General features: G+C 43.8%; 1 protein-coding gene across 11 annotated transcripts in view; it reads right to left on the bottom strand.

Annotated features, from left to right (window-relative positions):
* adgrl3.1 (adhesion G protein-coupled receptor L3.1) overlaps positions 1-21,412 on the bottom strand; it is a 117,609-nt gene that overhangs the window by 89,369 nt on the left and 6,828 nt on the right. For all 11 annotated transcript variants that reach the window (XM_061061374.1, XM_061061306.1, XM_061061366.1 and 8 more), the window contains exon 2: positions 19,437-19,650. In XM_061061374.1, the coding sequence (XP_060917357.1) occupies positions 19,437-19,650 (214 nt within the window). The remainder of the gene's footprint in view (positions 1-19,436; positions 19,651-21,412) is intronic.

Below are 21,412 nucleotides of genomic sequence, written 5' to 3' on the forward strand. Positions count from 1 at the left end.
GAAACACAGTTAAGCAGTGAGTACAGTATGTTATTCTTCTTTTCTCTAGTCCCTCAATTAAACAACTTTTATACGCGAGGGGAGGAGTCAGCCGGCCGTCCCGGCGATGTAAACAAAGTGAAGATAGGACTGTGAAAACTCTGAAAACATCACAGACAGTGGGACTCGGGTGTTACACCCATTGTAGACAGTCATGACTCACAGAGTTATTTTCAGAGGTTATACTTGATTTCTATTATATTTAAGTGTGAAAAATCACATTTAAAGCCTTTAAACCTTCGGACCTTAGACGATACAAAACATGCGACAGAGGCAATAAACTGAACAAAACAAACAAGTTCAAAAAACGCTTCACAGACTTTTTGACACGTTTTTTTTTTCAGGGACAGAATCGTGACCCACTAAAAAAGCTCTGCAACCCACTTTTGGGTCCCGACCCACCAGTTGAGAACCACTGCGCTAGGTTACCCCCTCCCCATGTATTTGATCAAATGTACTGTATGAAGGTGTGCAGCTCTGTAAAAAGCATAACAATGCATAAATGGCATCGATGTGAAGGTGTTTAATTAAAGAGTCCAAGGCAAAGACCTCACAACACAAAATGAACTGTGGGGGTTGTGTGTAGCTCGTATGTAATTGTGATGTATGCCTGTAATAACTGAAAATGCCACCCCAGGTGAAGCTCCACTTTATCTCAATGGTGCTTCCCCCGGTTTAAACACATGAATGCATTAAGGTGGATGAGAAATGTGCTGGACGGGGGGCGAAGAACACTCGAGGAGAAGCGGGAAACTGAAGATCCATTTCTCTCCTCTCCGATCAGAATATTTTCTTTCAATTAGTCCGACTGCTCCGTCGCTCCCTCTCCCCTCTCTGCGCACCTGTCAAACAGGTGACATTTACATTAACACATTCAGATTCTCCCATTGAGATATTTTATAATGAGCATGCCAGACCCCCTCAAGTCTTTTTTTTCTCTTTCTTACAGTTTCATTCAACAATTTGCATAATGAAATATGCATGAGAGCTAATTTCATTTTGGGTTTTAATATTCACATATGACACAGAGGGCTAATGCAAGGCAACACGTTCCTCTTCCCGGTGACCTGTATCGGTGTCTGTTGCTGATCTGTGGCGTCTCTGCATGGTCAAGTGAGTGTTTTTTTTCTTTTCTTTTTAATGGTTTAAAACTCTTATGTGGGGCAATGTCTGTCATATTCTAATAACAATACCCGCCAGTCTTCTCTCCTCTCCTCCCCTCCCTTTCTTTTTTCTCGCCTCTGTGCTTTTTAATTTCTTGCCCCGGTGCCTTCATCATCGGTCACCTGTCATCAGGGCGAGTTGTGGACTTGGGGGGACACAAACTGACACGACGCCACAACTTTGCACACAACACCCACCGTTGGATTAGGACTAGCTGGGGCCCCAGTGCCGAATCGGAGCCCAAAGCCGTGTTTAATGACCCCGCAAATGTGTTAAAAAATAAGAATACAAATCGCATGGAGCTTCATACTGTCGGATGAAGACTACTGATTTAGAGCCATTTGTTTCACTCAAAACTGTGTAGTAGGGCTGCAACCGATGTGCTTTAGTCACATCGCAGGACGGGTGTCAAGTCACCTGAGCGCGTCATGCTGTCACGTTTGTGTTGTCTGATGCAAACAAAAACCGCCACGTTTCTTGTTTTCTTGACTGATCTGCATTAAAAGTCTGATATCACCTTCAGTAGTCAGAGAAATGACCACTGTGCATGCAGAGTCTGTGAGTCCTCTGCATGTACAAATATAAAGGCTACAGGCCACGCTGCCGCCGTCACAGATACCACAGCACGACCCTCGATGCAGACGCTCAATCACAGATTTGATGTGTATATTATATTGAATGTATTCCCGATATCTATGGCCACATGCAGTATATGGACTGTTTGCAGAGTGCATGTGCCGCTGATTGTTTACTTTTAGCCTGCAGCAACACGGTGATGTGTGAAAGCTCAAGACAGTGAGCTGCAGCTCACATGCAGGTTATGTAGACATAACCTCGACCGTTGTTAGAAATGGTTGATGACGTGTAAGCAGCACAATTGAAAGCCACAAGTTTATTGGTAAAAGATACTGAAGAAGTTTATGATCTACTGCATAAGTATGCTAACCGTGCATGAGTCAAGGTTGGAGTCAAATGGTGATCAAACTTTTGCTGTGGTTGCACCTCAGCTCTGGAACAGGCTTCCACTTTGTGACCGGTCAGTGGACACTGTTTCAGTAGGATGATAGTTTTTTATTGGAGCTTCAGTGTGGATATTTTTAAGTACTGTTTGAAAAAGATACTGCAGTCCAAATTCTAAACATTGCATGCCCCCTCCTCTCTAGAGTCAATATGCGCACAGGTCGCCAAGTGGTGGACACTGAAGCTTCAGTGTTTATCCAGCTCTGCATCGGTCTGTAAACCTTTCTGCGTTCTAACTGCTCTCCATTTTTCAAAAAGCATCTCCAATGTTGATCCTAGTTTTAGCACGTTTCTGCTCGTGGAGCTTATTAGAAACATGCAGAGGCTTTTTAGGTCGGGTACAATCACTTCTATCTGAACCACTTCTCTTGACCGCTTCCATCGCTGCAACACCTGTTGGTTTGCTGTTTGCCTGGCAAGGGCAAAACGGCCGTGTGTACCTTCTCTGGTTCCAAACAAATCCAGAGCATTCAGGAGCAGAATCTAAAGTTAGAAGGAGGACATACTGGCTGCCGCATTGTTGTCAGAGAAGCCAGCACTTCAACAAAGCATGTTTCCTTAATGTCTGATCATAGAGTAAGATCACTTTAGGATTTAATTCAGTAGATAAGTTACTGATTGGTCCGTTAACTTTATTGTGTTGTTGTTTTAACCTTAATATCTGATTGTCTCTTCCGCTATGTCTTTTTAGCTGTTTTTGTGTTGGTATTTAGTCTCTTTGAAAGTGTGTCTGTAAAGCACAAAGTTTAGTGTGCGATGAAAGAAGGTGGCCGTTTAGATTTAAAATCAGAAAATGACTTGAGGTTTGAATTGATGCATATAAATCTGGCATGCTTTTCTCGTTTCAAAATCCCACCATATACCGCTGAAAGAAAGAAATAGCACAGTGTCAGTTTGTCCAGATATCGTTGAGCCCTACTGTGTACGATTAATTATTTCCTCCCGCAGACCTGTTAACACAAAGAGAAGCGTCATTCCTGAAGGGAAAGGGAGTGAAAGAAAAAATATCCATCTGACACGAACGAGACGCTAGAGAACTGGGCAAGTGAACCGCAAGACATCAAATAATAATTTCACAAAGCTAACAGAATGAATAAGTTACTGAGACATAATACTTTTTTTTTTTTTTTTAAATAAAAAAAAAAACACATGCAGGGAAGCGGCAGGGCAGGAGAAGGAAAAAAAAATGCAAATGTGTTCGGCGAGAACAAAAGGGAGAAAATGTAGGTTGTGCACTAGCTTTGGGGAATATGTGTGCGTTTTATTTCTGCGTTATGATACAGCAGAAAAAAAAAAGAAAAAAAGGCTGAATTGTGGGGACTTCTGCAGCTCAGTCATGAAGCACTGAAGGTTATTGACTGGTGTTTTAAATAGAGGCTACAGAGCAAAAGATTTGACATCATCTCTGGTGTGCTCTATCACTCCGTCTCCTCTTGCTGCCTATTTCCGTCTGCTCCTACCTTTCTCTTCCCTTCTCCCCTAACTCCCTAAGCCCAGATAATAAACTAATTTCTTTCTCTGCCTTTGTCTTCATCCTTCCCACCAAGGAATTATTCCTCTGCGTTCCTCCTTCTTTGTCTCTCATTCCGCCTGCCTGTTTTTTTTCTTCTCCCCCCCCTCTCGTCTGTTTATCTGTCTTAAACCCACTTAGCTGCAGTTTCCCAAGTCACACCCATATATATGTGGTAGGCCCTTCTCTTATTGCCGGCTTCTTTCTCGCTGTCTCCGTCCTTTTCTTAATATCTTTCTCATCCCTGCCTCCCCCAGGGCGTCATCTCCAGCCTCCCTCTGTTTTCTCCCTCCATCTCTCCATCCTTCCTAAAGCCTGTGTGTGCTGACGTCACCGTTCTGTCTGAGCCAGTAGACTGAGTCAGATCCAAAAAAGACTCCCTTATGTCCCCAGTATCTCCATCCTTCCTTTTTTTTTTTTTTTTTTTTTTACCTCCTCTCCCCTTCCACCACCACCACCACCTCTCTCTTTTCCTCTCATCCTGCTCTTTTTTTCTGAAAATGATGTTCATGCAGGAGAACAAAACGCAGAAGCATCAGCAGAAATTCACAATTCATGTTCTTTCAGCCCACCGTGATGAATGCAGATGCAGAACATGCATATATACCCCCCCCCCCCCCCCCCCCTCCCCCCTCCCCCTCCTCCCACCTCACAACACACCTTTGGAACCTATACCCTTTTTTATCTGTATTTAACACCAGTGTAGCTCCATATTTTCCCTGTTTGTTTTTTCTTCACGTTGGCAGAAAAAGCTCCCTTTTTTTAATTAGCATGACCACATCAAAACAAGGCAGTGGCCTGGATACCGCCTTGCCTGCTGGCTTTCTTCCCTGCAACGTGCAACACACACACACACGCACATGCACGCTCAAGCGCACAGGCTCAGACACACACACACACACACACACACACACACACACACACACAAACAAACTCTTCACTAACAAAGCTGAGCTGTGGCAGGCAGACAGGGAGGGAGAAGGCTGCGATGCTGCAGCGGGTGCTGCTGTTGTTATTGTCTCTGATGTTTTTCACTTTGTTTGGCAGACCTCCCTTCACTTCGTCTCTGTCTCTCCCTCTTTCTCCCTCATATAAACATAACTGACTGACTGATGATTTGATGAGGCTGACGGAGTCTATGTGTGTGTGTGTGTGTGTGTGTGGATGTTGGGTATGTGTGTGCAGCAGATGCAAAGAGGAAATAAATATTTGTGCGTAATGTATGTGTGCATTTCTTGCCTGCATGTGTCTGTGCGCTCCGGTGCAGATGTGTTGAAGAAGAAGAAGTATATAATTACAGAGCAAGTGAGAGCCGGGAACTAATCCTCATGAGTTGAAAGAGGTGTCTGAGAGTGAGTGACGCACAAAGCCTCGACACAGTCCTCTGGAATCAATGTTTGAATTCAGTCAAAAACCACTCTGAAGCACTAAGTCATCCACAGCACTGTGCGGACATCCTTAGCACATGCTAACTTTGTGAAACGGAGTCTGAGGGCGGTAAGCACACACACACACACACACACACACACACACACACACACACACACACACACACACACACACATACAGTAGGCTCTGCTGCCTTTTTCTGATTGTAAAAACATTCTGTTACTTTCTACACATACTGTAAAAAAAAAACCACATCCCTCTACAAGTGACAGTTACTGTACTGTTACTTTGAAGAGCAGGCTCTTACTGGGATTGCTGGTGTCGTGGCTGTAATCACAGATAAAACTCATCATACTAATCCACAGTTAACCAAAGTCTGGTTGATTTGACGTTGGTCTGTTTACCGTTGGAAAAAGGAGAATGGAGACGAGGTGAAAAGAGGTCAAACAAAAAAAAAAAACTGATTTATTTTTTAGGGCTTTTGTGCCTTTATTTGATAGGAAAGTGGAGAGAGTAAGACCTTAGGGAGAGAGAGAGAGAGTGGAGAAAAGAGCCACAGGTCAGACTCGAACCCTGCTTGTAGGACTAAAGCCTCTGTACATTGGGGGGGGGGGGGGGGGGGGAATTCATTTTGTGAGAGATTTTGCATTTATCTTTGTGAGCATCTACAAAGTACATTTTTCAGTTAGCATTAAAACAATGGAGCACATTCCTGAGGATCTTCCCATGATCCAAGAAAAATCCTCATCCACTTTAAACAGTCTGGACTAGAAACTGAACCTTTGTGATTTGAGGAAAACTACAGCTCCCATGAAGCACAGCAGGGAGGGCAGTTAGTCATGACAGCCTTGTTTCATCCGCATCCATAAAAACTCAATAAAGCCCTCTGCTTTAGTCATTAAGTCAGCTCTCTATTAATGTCTGCTTACGGCGTTGAGTACTCCCAAGGTCTAGAGCTTATGGGTAATGGTGTTTGTCCGAGGCTACAAAAGGAAAGCAATGTAAATACCAACGACTACTCTCTAAGAGCTCTGACCTTGATTTTCTTGTTTTTCAAAATATTTATAATTCAGATGAAGACATCTTTTAAATAAGAGCAAATAAATATTATAAATATGAACTGTATAAACATGGACGTAGTCTAAGTGACATCATCCGTTGGTTTCTGAAGAGAGGTTTTGAAGCCCAACAATGGCGGACGCCGTATTGGAAATGCTGTCTCAAACTAGCTTTCCATCAATCTAGAAATAGACAAAGAAATGGAGTTGAGGCGGAGCTTTAAACTCCTGGAAAAGGTAAATGGACTTGAGCTTTTTTTACACTGCAGGTCACACCTTCACATTCACACACTGATGGTAGAGGATGTAGTGAGTCCATCAGAAGGAACTAATCCTGTTCAGATATGCCACAGCAGGAGCAACTTGGGGTTAAGTATCTTTCCCAAGGACACATTGGACATGTGGCTGCAGGAGCTGGGGATCAAACCCTTGACCTTCTGGTTGAGAGACGACCCACTCTACCAACTGAGCCACAGCTGCCTCGGCTTTTATTTAATGATTTAAATGGATGAAAGATGTTTTAAAATTCTCTGAAAAACATTTACTGAAGAGGCTGTTCTAATGTCTCCCTGGTTACTACAGATGGTTTTTTACCTCCATCACTTTGTTTAAATGTCAGTTTATATCACGCACTGCTTCCCCCTAGGTTTACAGCGTTGGGGGGGGGGGGAACACACGCCGACATGCCAACACGCCGACAAAAACACTTTTAATGGCAGCTGTCCTTTTCTATCGGAAAGGTATCCTTAAATGACTTATTTCCCTGATTTCCGACTCTATCCACTATCCTATCCCTACAATAAAGGCACAAAAAGGCCAAAAATAATTGGGGGGGCGGGCCGCCCCTCTAATATAATGGTAAGGGAAACACTGTCACTACTCACTCAACTACTACATCTATACAGAACATGTTTATATAAAGAGAATAGTGAATGGGTAGACTGAGATTCTGAATGCATTTTTTTTCCACACCAGCAGGAACATCGATGGTTCTGAATATTGAAAGCTCTGGCAGAGCTCCCTCTGAGAGTTGTGCATTAGTAAAACATGCAATATGTTCTAATGGTGCGAGTGATGTCAACATTTAAGTTTTCTCAGCATGCTCACCAACTGTGTGCTAACGAGAAAAAGTTTCTCATTCTGATAAAGTTTGCCTATGAAGACAAATTTGGATTTTTTTAGAACATCTGTACTTTTTCTTCACTCCACTGTGTTTGTTTTTCTTCACTATCACCTCCCACCAGGCACGGTTCTCATGATACCAGTATTTCAAACTTTTAAACAATACTAGTAAACAAACAAGCAATACCGACTCCTGGTTCAGTCCAGAGGAGCCTGAATGGACAACTTTGTTCAACAAAATGGTCATTGCAGAGGAATGGCGAGACATTTTTAGCACGTCAAGGACATCGTCTTTGACGGTGCGTTTTGCGTTTTCATGTGGACGAAGATGTTTTTGAGAATTTAGCGTGTGGACGGGATTCAGAGGAGTAAAACCTCTGCATTAACAAAAAACACAGCCTATGTGTGGACTAGGCCTAAGTATCTGAAATGTTGACCACCTTAACTTCCTACAGCAACAGGATTGAACCCAACTTGACAATAATTAGAAGTCGCACTGAACTGGTAATCCAAGTTATCCTCAAAAAAAATATATATATTCCCAACGGTTGATTATTGAGTTTACAAGCTGGTCGCACATTTTGATGATAAATTCAATAAAAAATCCCCAAACTGGGAAAAAGTGAAGCAGTGGGAGTTGAGCAGTTGGAAAAGCAGAAAAAGAAAGATAGTGGGTGAAAATACAAATTAAAAAAAAAAAAAAGAAGCAAGGAGGGATTTCACAGGGCTCTTTATGTCCTGCGGGAGTTCAGGAAAACCCATTTGACAGCAGCCAGAGCGTAGTTACAGTATCTCGCTACAGGATATAAAGCTGTTAGGCTGACCATACTCTCCTCCTCTCTCTCTCTCTCTCTCTCTCTCTCCCTCTCTCTCTCTCTCTCTCTCGCTCTCTCTCACACATACACACACAGCACATATGAGATTCCACTGCCACTGGCCTCCTTTCTGCTTTATTAGCTCCCTGATGTGGTTATACACACATATATATATACTGTATATATATATATAGTATGGGGACAAATGGAGGGAGAGGAATTGATGTCCAACCCGAAGAAAAAGAAAAGGCGGAAAACTGTAGAAGGATGTGGAGAAAACTGGACGTAATAAGTAATTTAAAGTGAAACAGAGATTTTGATTGACAGAGGTGAGAGAGAAGGAGCACGAGACAGGTGTCTGTGTGTGTTTGTGTGTGTGTGTGTCTGTGTGTGTTTGTGTGTGTGTGTGTGTGTCTGTGTGTGTATATGTCTACCATAGGGGTATACTGAAGCATCACATTCTGTGCCAGCACCACAACACGCTTATAGAGAAATGACAGATCTGTCTCTCTCTGTCTCCCACACACACACACACACACACACACACACACGCACACACATGCACACACACACACACACACACATGCACAATCACACAAACACCGACACACTCCTGTGCGGTCCCTGAATGCATTTCTGTCAGCTCTCGAGCAGCCTGTCAAACAAGCCACAGGTAAAATAATGTTGTTTTTCCTACTGGGAAAAAGCCTTGAAATGTGTTACATTATTAATATTTGGCTGGAGGATGTCACTCTCTCCCATTCTCTGTGAGGAAGTCAACTTTTCTCGTTTGACACACAACATGCAGTATATAGTGTATATCTGTGTATACCCCCCCCCCCCCCCCAAAAAAAACCACTGTATAGCATGCAGGTCTCATCTTCAGCTCTAGTCTGGATTATCATGCACGCACTTGGACAACTGCATGACTCATCACGTCATTGAGAGTCAAGAGAAGTTAGACAGAAGATGAAATCTGCCCCAACAAATCAGAAATATCCGGTGACGTCAGCAAATTTGATGGATGTGAAGTTACAGACTTCGGGGGAACAGCCTGTGACGTTGTTCAAAAGATCATATGTAAAAATAAATCACTGAATGTCAGATGTGAAGGGGAAGTTTTATTTAATTTAATACTAGCCTCCATGTATTAATAAAAGAGCGTTTTTATATTTGGTGCCCAGCCTCCACCATCGGACTGTGTCGTCCTCACAACCGCCGCCGTCCTCGTTCATGCACGGCCTGCTCCGACCTCCACCTCAGCGGCGAGGAAGTGTGGACAACAGGATGGCGAGGAATACAAAGAAGAAATCCTTCCTGCATATTGTCCCGCCTGCTCTTTTGAGAAGTGTCTCGAGATTGATATTTAAAATAAGGGGTGGGACCGATCTGATCTAACATCTGTATCGGGTCCGATGTCGGCGCAGCTTACAAATCGGATATCGGACTGACGGCGTCGATCCACGCCACCGATCTACGATCTTTAAAGACATTCAGACGGAACTTCAGGTGCCCAAAAATAAGTCTCCATTAAGAAGTCCGGACGAGATGGAACAGCTCTATCTCTATATAATAAAAAGTACAATTTGAAAATGAGGATAATTTGATAATTTGAAAACCTTACAGCTGTTGCTGCTTCCTGTTTGTGTGTGAAACCAGCACAGAGGTCTCACATTTATTTGGAATAATTAACATTTTTATGCATTTTTATTCAAATGTTTTGCTCTTCTGAATCAGTGTCGGTACATAAGTGTTGAAATCGGATCAGAATTTAAAAAAAAAAGTGGATCTGTGCTTCTCTAATTTTAATGCAATTTCAAAATAAAACAAAGTAAAACTGATAACTGGAGCTGAATTTGATGTAGGACGCTGGGTCCTTCTTCCTAATGTAGACCTGTTTGGGATTCTGAAACATATTTTCTCAATATTTATGATGAGGGACTGTTTTACTAGAAATAAGTACTTCATAATGATACTGTAAGTCTTAAAACACACAGACACACAAATCAAACTAACACAAATACATTATGGCCTCTTTTTTTTTTTTTTTACTAGCAGGCTCACAGCCAAGTACAGGTTTAAGCTCCGCCATCTCTCCTCTCCTCTCCTCTCCTCTCCTCCCCTTTCTTCTTCCCTTGGTTACCATGGCAACCTCCACGTCGTCCGATTCCAGGACACACTCAGGGAGTCTTCCTCCTGCTTCCACCTAGCAACATTCCTGTGCTGACATCCCTGTGTTTTCTCTCAGCTTACATCGGTGTGTGTGCGTGTGTGTGTGCGTGTGTGTGTGCGTGTGTGTGTGCGTGTGTGTGCGCGTGTGTGTGCGCGTGTGTGTGTGCGTGTGTGTGCGTGTGTGTGTGCGTGTGTGTGTGCGTGTGTGTGCGTGTGTGCGCGCCTCCCTACGTGACACCTCTCTCTCCACAGTTTAATCCAAGACAACCTGCTAGCACAAACTCCAAATCCTCCTAAAAGACGAGGAGCGGTTCAGACAGCTGGGTTGTCTCTCTTGGTTGGTGAAACGCAGAGGAGCGTGTAAAACAGCATCGCCGGCAAGAAGACGGAGCCACACCACACCGAGACACTGTCACGAGGGATTTAGTCAGCCTCACCTCATGATGCACAAAAAAAGAGCAAGCTGTTGTTTGTATGCATGCATGTGCATGTGTAGGAAAGGGGGGGGGGGGGGGGGGGGGGGGAGGAGGGGCTGTTCTTTTTGTCCTGGTCTGGATTCATGCTTCAATGTCAAAGTCAAAGTATGAAGTGAGACAGGAAGTCAGTCCCTGTCTACATGCCCGCTTGTCTGACGCTCTGACTCACATGCTAGACTCTGGAAGTGCCACGGTTTGTGCGAGAGAGTGTGTGTGTGTGTGTGTGTGTGTGTGTGTGTGTGTGTGGTGTCTAGACCATTCTGAAACCATCCTCATGCAGCCATGTAGCTTAGGTGCGCGGTAAAGCATGATAACTAAGGTTAGCAGAGCTGTGGCGACAGGAGACGAGGCCCAGTCAGTGGAAACTTTGACATGTTGAAATGTGCAGGTTTAAGGAGAGCAGCAGCTGTCAGTCAGGGTGAGTGTACACTGCGGCTTGTACGGGTGGTATGTAAGGTTTGTAGGGACATGTGTGATGTCACATACTGTATGTGAAGGTAAAGAATCTGTGTGTACACAACACAAGATAATCGGGCAGATTTGGGGCTTCATGATTCCAAATCAAAATGTGTAATAATTTCAATCTGATATCCTGTTGTGTGTGTGGGAGGAGCTGACTGAGGATGGAATCGCAAAAAAAAAACGCAGCACATCCATTTTACTCTCCTTCCAGCTCGCACTGTAACACACAGACTTTGCTCACGCTGTTGAATTTTCAGTAAAAAGGACCGAAAACAAACTATCGTCAGTTCTCTGGTAGTTCTTGAATGGAATCTCTTACTGTGTGTGGTGTTTTGTTTTCATCACATCATCGCTCCCCGCACACTGTAAGAACAAAAACTGTTAAATCCATCTTTATTTGTCGTCATGTGTGGGGTCGCGCACATTCTCGACATCTGTCAGGATTTTAAAAATCTGTAAGTGTAGGCCGGGCTTTAGGATCGACGTGATGGCAGAAGAAATACATTTTTTGTATGTGTTTGTATAATTTGTCTCTTATTATATAAATGCATAAAGGCACATATCAGTGTGTGTGTGGCTGTGAGTGTGTGTGTGTGTGTACATGTGTGTGTGTGTACAAAGGCATGTACTCAATGTGTGTGTGGGCCCTAATTACCGCACCCGAGCAAGGGTGACAGTTGGGCCCTCAGGGTGCTGCGGGGCATCTCCTGTAACTGCGGCGACTACATGAGGATGGCAGCGTGCACCCAACAGACACACATATATGCGCACACCTACACACACACACACACACACACACACACGCCCACACATACCAACACACACACATTAAGTAGGACATTTCCCGATATGACCTGATTCAATGAGAAGCAGGATGGTTTAATGGAGAGAGGAAAGAGGAACAGATACAGAAAGGAAAGAAAGATAGATGGCTCTAATATGGAGATATAATTGTTATAAATATCCATGAGGCTACCGCTGCAAAACATTACACACACACACACACACACACACACACACACACACAGCCTCTGTTGATTCAGTGCCAAACTTCAATATAGAAGTTAATAATGTTTTTGCACTTAGTCACCGGGCTGGAATTATAATCAACAATAAAAGATTAATCTACCGATAAGACGACTTATTTGTATCCATTCTGCATCTGTCTTCTTCCCCGTCTGTGTTTACTAAGATTGATTAGACTCAAATGGAGGAGACAGATGAAGAGCAGGTATGCCTGCTCTAAAAAAAAAAAAAAAAAAAGGGAAAAGGGTGCCAGACTGCTGGACTGCAGCACATAGCAAGCACCAGATTGCAGTCCACGATTCAACTGCTTTTCTATAATTCACAGAGTCAAAGGGAAAAGAACTTCAGAGGTTTTCTTTACAGTCTCCAGCCTGAATGGTTCAAACATGCTGGTGCACACTTACACACATGCACACATACCAAAGGCAGACAGCGGTGCTACACTGTACGCTTTCACACATGCACACACGGAGATGTGTTCAGAAGGCTTGCACACACTAGCCTGGCGCTTTGAAGGCTGAGACCTGGTTCTGAAGAGACAGGCTGCCAGAAGAAGTTGACAAAGCTTCGGAACGGATGGGCAACTCTCTCAGTCTCTCTCTCTTGAGTGTGTGTGATGGTGAGTGTAAAGAACAGAGTGTTTGAACATGCATGCATGGGCGATGAAGAATGTTCTTGAATGCATGCCCATGTGTATTCACTGGTGTGTGTGTGTGTGTGTGTGTGTGTGTGTGTGTGTGTGTGCACCCAGGGCCACTGCAGATATGTGTTTTTATAGTGCACCTAGGACCCCCAGGGCCCCTGAGGTTTTGATCTTCAGACTTGGAATGTCTGCCTAGCCTTCGACCCATAAACATTTAGTCAAATAGGGATGTTCCCAGGCGACTAATTTCCTAGTTTGGTTACACAGAAATTTAGATTCAGACTCACAGAATAGTAAAGATAAGGAAACTCTCAGAAAACAGTCAACATTGAGAATAATCTATTTTAAATTGTATGCAGGTTATCAAAGTTATTTGGGTTGCAGAGTGTGGCTAACGTTAGCATTGCTATTACCGCCAGCCTTTGGCCCTCCCTGCAGGTTAACATCCACATGCCAGTATTAAAGGTCACATATTATGCAAAATGCACTTCACCATGTTTCTCTAACACTAATATGTGTTCCTAATCTGTCTACAAACCCCCCAATTATAAGAAAAGTTCATCCTCTCCGTCTTCTCCCTGCTCTGCTTTATAGAAAATGTGTGCTCAAACAGGCCGTTTGGAGATTTTCCCTTCATGACATCACAAAGGGCAGTAGCCCCTCCCCCAGGTGGGTGACACTCCCACAGCTAGGTGTTTGTTCTGCCCTCTGAGTCTGCCTTCTCACCGTAAACAATATGGTGCAAGAAAGCAGAGCCACATCCCCTTCCAGAGAGGGGGCGTGGTCAGACACAGCTCATTTACATATTTAAAGGTACAGACACAGAAACAGCCTGTTCTGAGCAGGGCTGAAATAGAGGGGTTTATAGGCATGATCAAATACAGGATCAGAGTGGATTTACAACAGGAAACTTCACAGACATGTTTTGGCCGACCTCTGAGACTTATTTCAACTGGTTGAAAAGGAGGAGAATATGTGACCTTTAAAGGTATCCACCTCCATCCAATATGACAGTTTAACCTGCAGACACAGCCTTAAAACTTTATCTGAATTTCCTACATCAAACTACTGACACACTGCGCTGCTCCTACAAGATGCTATCCATGCACTGTGCTTGTTTACATCAGGGTAGTAGAGCGGGATGAGCAGGGCCAGCATATACAAATATTTATAATTCATTCAACCGACTAGTTTTCTGGTGCAGACAAGCGAGGGTGATGATGTTTAACGGTTTCGTCGACTAAGCGTGCACATCCCCAGCTGAAAAGCGAGAGCAGATATAAATTAGCTCTAAGCTAACTCTGGTGCAATGCATCAAATGGCAGCATTTACGTTTCCTACTGCACATGGTCCCTCCACAAATAAAGTAATTTCCATTTAAATATATAATACGCACTGTGTAATAAAGGAAACAGGTTGAACTCCATAAGGCGCTGTATTTCTGTCTTAACCCACTTTTCCCCTGAGCAGCAGTGAGAAAGAAATGAGTAGAGAAAGAAAAAAGAAAAAGCAGGAAAGGGCGATAAAAGCCGAAACAGATGGTGAGGGAGAAAGAATAAGTGACAGTGAGGGTGAGAAGAACGGGGTGAGAAACAATTTGGAGAAGTGGGAGGTAAAAAAAAGAAGAAAATAGCAGGAAATGGAGTGACAAAAATGGTGATATTAAGAGAGTGACAGATAGAGGAATACGAGATGAAGTATGTTATTTGACACTTTCAAAAAGAGAAGGAGAACAACTGCATACCCTTGTCTCGCTTGTTGAAGTGTTTGGGGACTTAAAAAAATAAATAAAAAAGAAAAGGGAGGAAGGAAGGAGGAGAGCAATAGATGGGAAGATAGGAGGAAGGGCAAACAAGGTGACAAGGTGGGACAGGCGGGGTACAGAGGTGTCAGGGGGGGGAAAGTCTGTTTGAAGTCCAGAAGTAATTTTCTTCCTCGGTTGCCGTTGCACAGGGAGCAAAACAGAGCTTGTGTGCCTTTGTGCGCGATGTCTACACATTCTTCAGTGTCCACACTTGCAGCCTCAAGTGCCTGAATGTATGTGCGCTGGTTTCGAGGGAGAGAGTGCGAAGGGAGAGAGTGCGCTGAAAGGTACTCTATCCATGAAGCACTCAAGTATCAGTGAGGGACAAGGAGTGCATTGTGAAGCATCTGCGTAGAAGCCATCAAGTCACTTTTTTATGTCAATGGATCGCTCGAACTCGCAGGCATTCCACCATTTTGGCTTGAGGCTCCTCTCCTCTGTTGCAGGACTGGAATTACCCAAAAGTTCCCAAATGCGTCTGTTGCCCCTGATGTAAGTCTCCCCGGTGACACTTTACGGCACACTCAACGGGACCACACCCTTGCTGTAGCAGCGTTTGAATAATACAAAAACATATAGGCAATTCAACGCAGGACATTTAGCCACTGGAACGCCTCGCCTGCAGTGCGGTGCGGTGAAGTCGCTCCGACCCTGATTTGCAGTCTGAGGTAGTTTCATAGATGGAATAAAGGGAAGATGTTGAGTAAACTGGCAAGACCGTGCACTGCTGTGTGTTTTTGACTTTATTAAGCGTGAGAGTTATTTATATATTTGCGTTACTAAAGGCGTGGCTGACTGACAGGTAGATGTGTTAAAAGCTGTTTGCCAGGAGGCGTCCGGCCCGGCTCAGCTCCGCCTCTTTGCCTTGTGACTGGGTGGAATTTCCAAAATGTCGGCCGCCATCGATGGGCTTCAAAAGAGCCCGACGGATTAATGGGCCGGCCGATAATATCGTCCGATATTAGCTCATCAAGTGACTATCGGTATCGGCCACTTTTATCCCACATATGCGCCGCTATTACCAGATTTATTCACCAGTCACATAGGATTTAATTTGAGTTTCATTGTATTACACTAGCAGTTCTCCTTCACCAGCAGAGGGCGCTTTATGGATTACAACAGGTGTCAAGCGGTGACTCATGTACATGCACAGTTACTTTCCAGTCGAGTGACCATCTTGTTTTTGTTTTATATCTTTTTCACACGTGATTGATAACTGCATTTGAGAGATTAACACAATACATGTGCATCTCTATATCTACATTTATCTCTACAGATCAAAGAGGGATCGAAAAAGATATCGGCCAATATATTGGTATCGGATTTTTCCGGTATCGAACCCATATCGAATCCCACATGGGTCGGGCCCTGGTGTGAACGGCTAATGACACTGATCCTGATATTTTCGGGGAAAGAAGAGAGCAGTGGAGAATACTTCTGCTCGTGGGATGAGCCAAATAAAACAATTGAAATTAGAAACACGTGTTCATTTTCCCCTTGTTAGATACAACAGACCTTCAAACAAAGACGGCTCGGTAGCCATTTTGGGGAAACAGGCATTTTAGTTCAAAACACGATAAAGAGGAGTGAGTCATTGAACTGGGGGCCAGGATATCGCTGAAACAGATTAAGCGTAACTTTCATGGCCACGGCTTTGTTTCCCCCCTTCAACCCAGCGTGTCCCAATGGGGAGATAATCTGGGAAATGCAGCGATATCAGGTCCTCTCTGGGTTGCCTGAGAAGCCTTGTGAGACCCTCTGGAGATATGAGGCTTTGATATCAAGACCAATTATGTGGTGTGGGCGTGCACATGCATACACACACACACACACACACACACACACACACACACACACACATTCCTTGGCCTTGGAGAGTGGTATAGAGGAAAACAAAGGCAGAATGTGATACTGAGGAAACACTGGGCAGGCGGAACATGCTCTGATTTTATCAGCCGGTCGAGCAGGGCCTGAAAAGCAGAGAGGATACAGACATAGAGGGAGTGACAGAGTGGAAACCAGACGAGCTGAAACAGACTGAAGACAGCGGCTGTGTGAGTTTGGGGAGAGAGCCAAAAGCACACACTGCGAAGTGTGCAAAAGAGAAAAGCCAATCCAGCCTTCAACACACATTAGAGCAACAAAACCACGCACATTAGATATGAGCATGAGCACACAGTCGAAGAAGATTCCCCGTGTGCATTTGGGTGTAACGCTGGTGCTTCAAAAAAAAAAAACACAACAGTCTGTTTGCATGAGCGTAGCTAGCTGCATTAATACAGTACGGCTCAGTGACACACGCAGAGGCTCACTTATGGCTTCTTGTAACTCACACACACACAGATATATATATATATGTGATAAACAGTTGTTTCCGGTCTGAGTCACCTCCACAGAGGATCGCTTAAGATTAAGTTTGGCCTCTGGCTCTGCTAATTGCAGCTTAAAGTCTGGTGTAGCCCCTGGGCAGTGGATGCTGTGTGTGGCACATGCTGTGTTTTTCTCTGTGTGTGTGTGATGTATAAATTATGGATGGCCAGGGCTGTAGGAGGAGAGTGGCCACACAAGCTGCAGCTGCCAGAGCGGAGTGGAGTGGAGAGCTCGAGCCAGGCCAAAGCAATCGCAATCAGAGCACCGCCGCATGACACAGACAGGTGGTTTGATAGAGAGAGAGAGGAGAGAGAGAGAGAGAGAGAGGAGAGAGAGAGAGAGAGAGAGAGAGATGGAAGCAATATTTAGACAGTGAAAAAAAGAAGAAAAAAAAAGATGAGAGGAGAAATAATGGGACAGCAGGAAAGAGCGCTCAAAGTCAGAGGAACACGTGATCCGAAGAAGTGAGATACTAACGGTGACTTTAATGAATTATTTATATCCAGACGTTCTCATTACACACAGCTCCCCCCCCCACCCTGCTTGCTATTTTAGTTTCTGCTATTATTTTTCAGTAAGTTCTTATTATCATACCTGCCCATTATAGACTCAACAGTGATGTTAAAAAAAAAAAAAACCCACAGACATGAACGACAAATAAACAAAATATAGACGCCTCGCTCAAGCCAGGACAACAAAAAAAACAAAAACTTAAACCGAGGGAGTGTTAACATTGTTCACCGAGAACAAAACACTTCTGACACTCGAGCAGTAAATTAAACAGCGCTCCGTCTTTCTGTTACAACTTCTACTTGAAATTGGACACTACAATTACCGAGGGCTGTGCACAACAACGACTCTAAAATCAGACGAGCACTAATTAACTGACTGTACCAAAGCTCTAAAGCGTCACCATATCTATCAAGCATCAAGCGTAGTTTTGTGAAATCCATGCCTGTAATGTTTTTACACACATGCACTCCTTCAAAAATGTCTACAGAAAATGTCAGGACAGGCCGCCCCTGAAATCTCATGTTCATGTTCTCGATGCAGAAATGGCAGATGAAGCAACAAGTCCAGGCAACACTTTGTGCCTTTATATCAATGCTACATGTAATTGGATGTATTCACAATATCATTTTATGAGTGGGTAATGGAAACTGGAGAGCAAAAAAAGAGTGTGAAGCAGCTTCAAGAAGTGCACAAAGATCAGGTCGGTTGCTGATCAGTTTGTGTTACCTGCTGCGTCCTCACACCGACTCACTCAGCCTTCACGCTGAAAATGTAACAAGAGTCTGGCAGGAAAAAATCCAGGCAGTTTTGTGCACGTGTGAAAAACACCCTTAATGACCATGTTCGCATCTCAGATCCCTTAAGGTGAACATCTCAGGTTTCTTTTCCTTTAAAGGCAGGGTTTGGTAATTTTCTAAAAACCAGAATGATTTTGAAAGTAGCATTCCCTTCAGCGCTTTGTCTTCATCGACCCCCTACCCCTCTGTGCTCCCTCAAAAGCCACGCCGCCTCGCTTACATGCGCGAGCGCCGTTGCTCCGAGAACGAGAAGGGAGACAGGGAGGCGTCTGATTGGTTCATCAGATTGGTACCTCGTGGCAGACATTGGTTGAAGCTTTTTCAGACTTACAAACTGATACAGATGACGGATTTTCTTTGTTCCTTTTTCAGAGAACATGAGTTATTTATTTCAAGACAATTTCAACCTAAATCTTAAAAAGTGTATCTGGAAAGAAATGACCAACCCTGCCTTTCAATTCAAAAAACAACAATCATCCTTTGTAGATTTAGTTGCTGTGTTCCTATTGGCACTGCCAGGAGAGGAAGCCGATCCCACCGGCCAGCTGTAGAGGGATTGTTACTCAAGTGTATTTTCCATTGTCTAATAAAGGCAATTGTGTAGCACAGTATTACATATAAATCAGGACAGATCTGATAACAGCAGGGTTGGCCTCACATATTAGACTTGTTTTTCACATCCTTCTTTTCCTTCCATTTCACTGCATCAGCCAGGTATGTTGCAGTACAATGGTGTGTCTCTGCTGCTTTATTTCTGTCAAAGTTATGAAAGTGGGTCATCGTGTGAACGATGGAGAACTTGGCATTGAGATTTCACCACGAAGAAGAATAAAGGACCTACTGTCACTGGGATTTCTGAGTCTGAAGAATGCCTTTCAGTTCACTCAAAAAAAAAAGAGACAATTCCAAGTGTTGCTGCCTTAGCTAAAGCGTTTACAGCACCGAGTCGACCTTGTGAATTTTTTCACTGGTTCCACAGTTCTTTCAAAAGGAGACACTTGGAGTAAGACTTATTAGACACATGGCGTGCAGAATAACACATATCCGTGTACCGACCTGAGTGACATGATCTTGTAGGCGTCAGGGAGGTAGCACCGCGTGTTCTCCATCTGGGCGGGGTCCGAGTCGCAGATCTTGTCGTCGGTGCGGCCGTAGTTGGCGCTCTCTATCATGATGACATCGGTCCCCGGGCAGCGCAGCTCAATCGGGTAGGACTCGCAGGACAGCTCCCGGCGCACCACCGCCATGGGGATGGGGGCACGGCCGGAGACTGGACACAAAAGCACAAACACTGGTAAAGAAAAATAACGCTTAATATACTGCGCTCCTTTTTTTTTTTACTCCACTATCAGACAATGTTATAGACCGTCTTGATGTAGGTGCAATGGCGGCCCTAATTGTGTTCAACTCAAATATGCATTTGTACCCTTGTCAAATGGACTAATTATCCACACTATTAGAAAACAAAAGCGTCACAGAATCTTTTTTCATAAGGGCATGTCCACTGTTGCAAGTGAACTCGCTTGGTAATTACTGTTTTGCAGCGAGCCGTTGCAGACATCATTCTAGATAGAAAGTAATTGCCTGGTAACTTCAACAAGCATTTAGCACTGCAAGATTATTAAAAGATGGCGATGCCTAATTATGCAGGGAAGTTGCAAATTTGATGCATACATCCGCTCTCATTGTACCGAGATGGGAAACATGTCATTAATTCTAATAAGATGAAAACCTTGTGGATGATGAAACATCTGCAAGACCCAACAGCGATCAAGTCTTGATATCCCATAGGGGTCAACGTCTGGTAATGGTATGGACTGTAGGGCAATCTTCAAAAGGAGGAAGAGAAGGAAGTAGCAGAAAAGGCAGGGGGGTGCAGGGATGTGAGGCTTTTAGCTCTACTTCTGGGATGTCTCTAGCTTCAAGCAGCAGACCTGTCATCATACTTCAGACTAATTTTCTTGTCATATCAGAAGAAAGTGGAAACAAGGACACAGTTGTTGTTAGGGATGGTTCAGTTCCATCCAGTAAACAATGCTGCTGAATACCAAACCCTGACATTAAACAAACAGTTATTATTTTAAAGTTATCACTGACATCTGTGCTTTTTCTGATGTGACAAATATTAATGTATGCTGTGAGAATAGTTTATCAGGACTACAGCCAGAGATACATCTCGTCATGTGGAAGGTCTATTAATGTGGCTCAGTTGGAAGAGTCGGTCGTCTCTCAACCGGAAGGTCGAGGGTTCGATCCCCAGCTTCTGCAGACAAGTCAGATGTGTCTGTGACAACCCTAACAGGTATTCACAAGCTGCGCTGTGTTCCTTTGTTGCTTTAAGAGACGAGGCTTTGACTTCTAAATAATAAGTATCTTCCTGGGAATCAAAAATTCAGTAAGCTCACGGTCAAACACACACCTCTGGGGTTTTATTGGTCAGGGTTTTAGGTTCGGTTTTAATTCTGAAAGTCCGGGCTGTTGGAGCGGGGTGTTTTTGGTATTCCATTCTTGGGAATTTATGCAGAATTCATACTTTATAGTTTATAGGTTCTTGCTTTAAATCACACATATATTTTTATCCCTGCACGGGTTATGTACATTTCTTGTATAAATCTATTTTTAATTGCACAGTTTAAGTTTTGATTCATCTAGGGGTATTCTTTAAATCTTATTCTCGGGTTAATATATATGTATGGGAGGGGGGGGGGGCGTCGGTTTTGCGGTTTAATTTGTGACAAATGTTTCATGTCATGTACGTCTTTGTAACCTGCTACTGAATGCTTTGAATTTCCCTCGGGATCAATAAAGTATCTACCTATCTATCTATCTATCTATGTAGTTGTAAGCCACAGCTAAAATAACACAATTTCCAAGCGGGTATTGGACCATGGATGCCGTACTGAACGGTTTAAAATTCCATTGAGAATTGTTGCATCCCTAGTCTCTTTACATATTATTTTCTGACAGAGAGGGTTACAACTGCATGTATTACACTTACAACAGAGCACCATCGCTAAGAAGAGCATGCTGCA

The sequence above is a fragment of the Labrus mixtus genome, chromosome 2 (genome assembly GCF_963584025.1).
Source record: "Labrus mixtus chromosome 2, fLabMix1.1, whole genome shotgun sequence".
In the NCBI taxonomy this organism is placed as follows: Eukaryota; Metazoa; Chordata; class Actinopteri; order Labriformes; family Labridae; genus Labrus; species Labrus mixtus.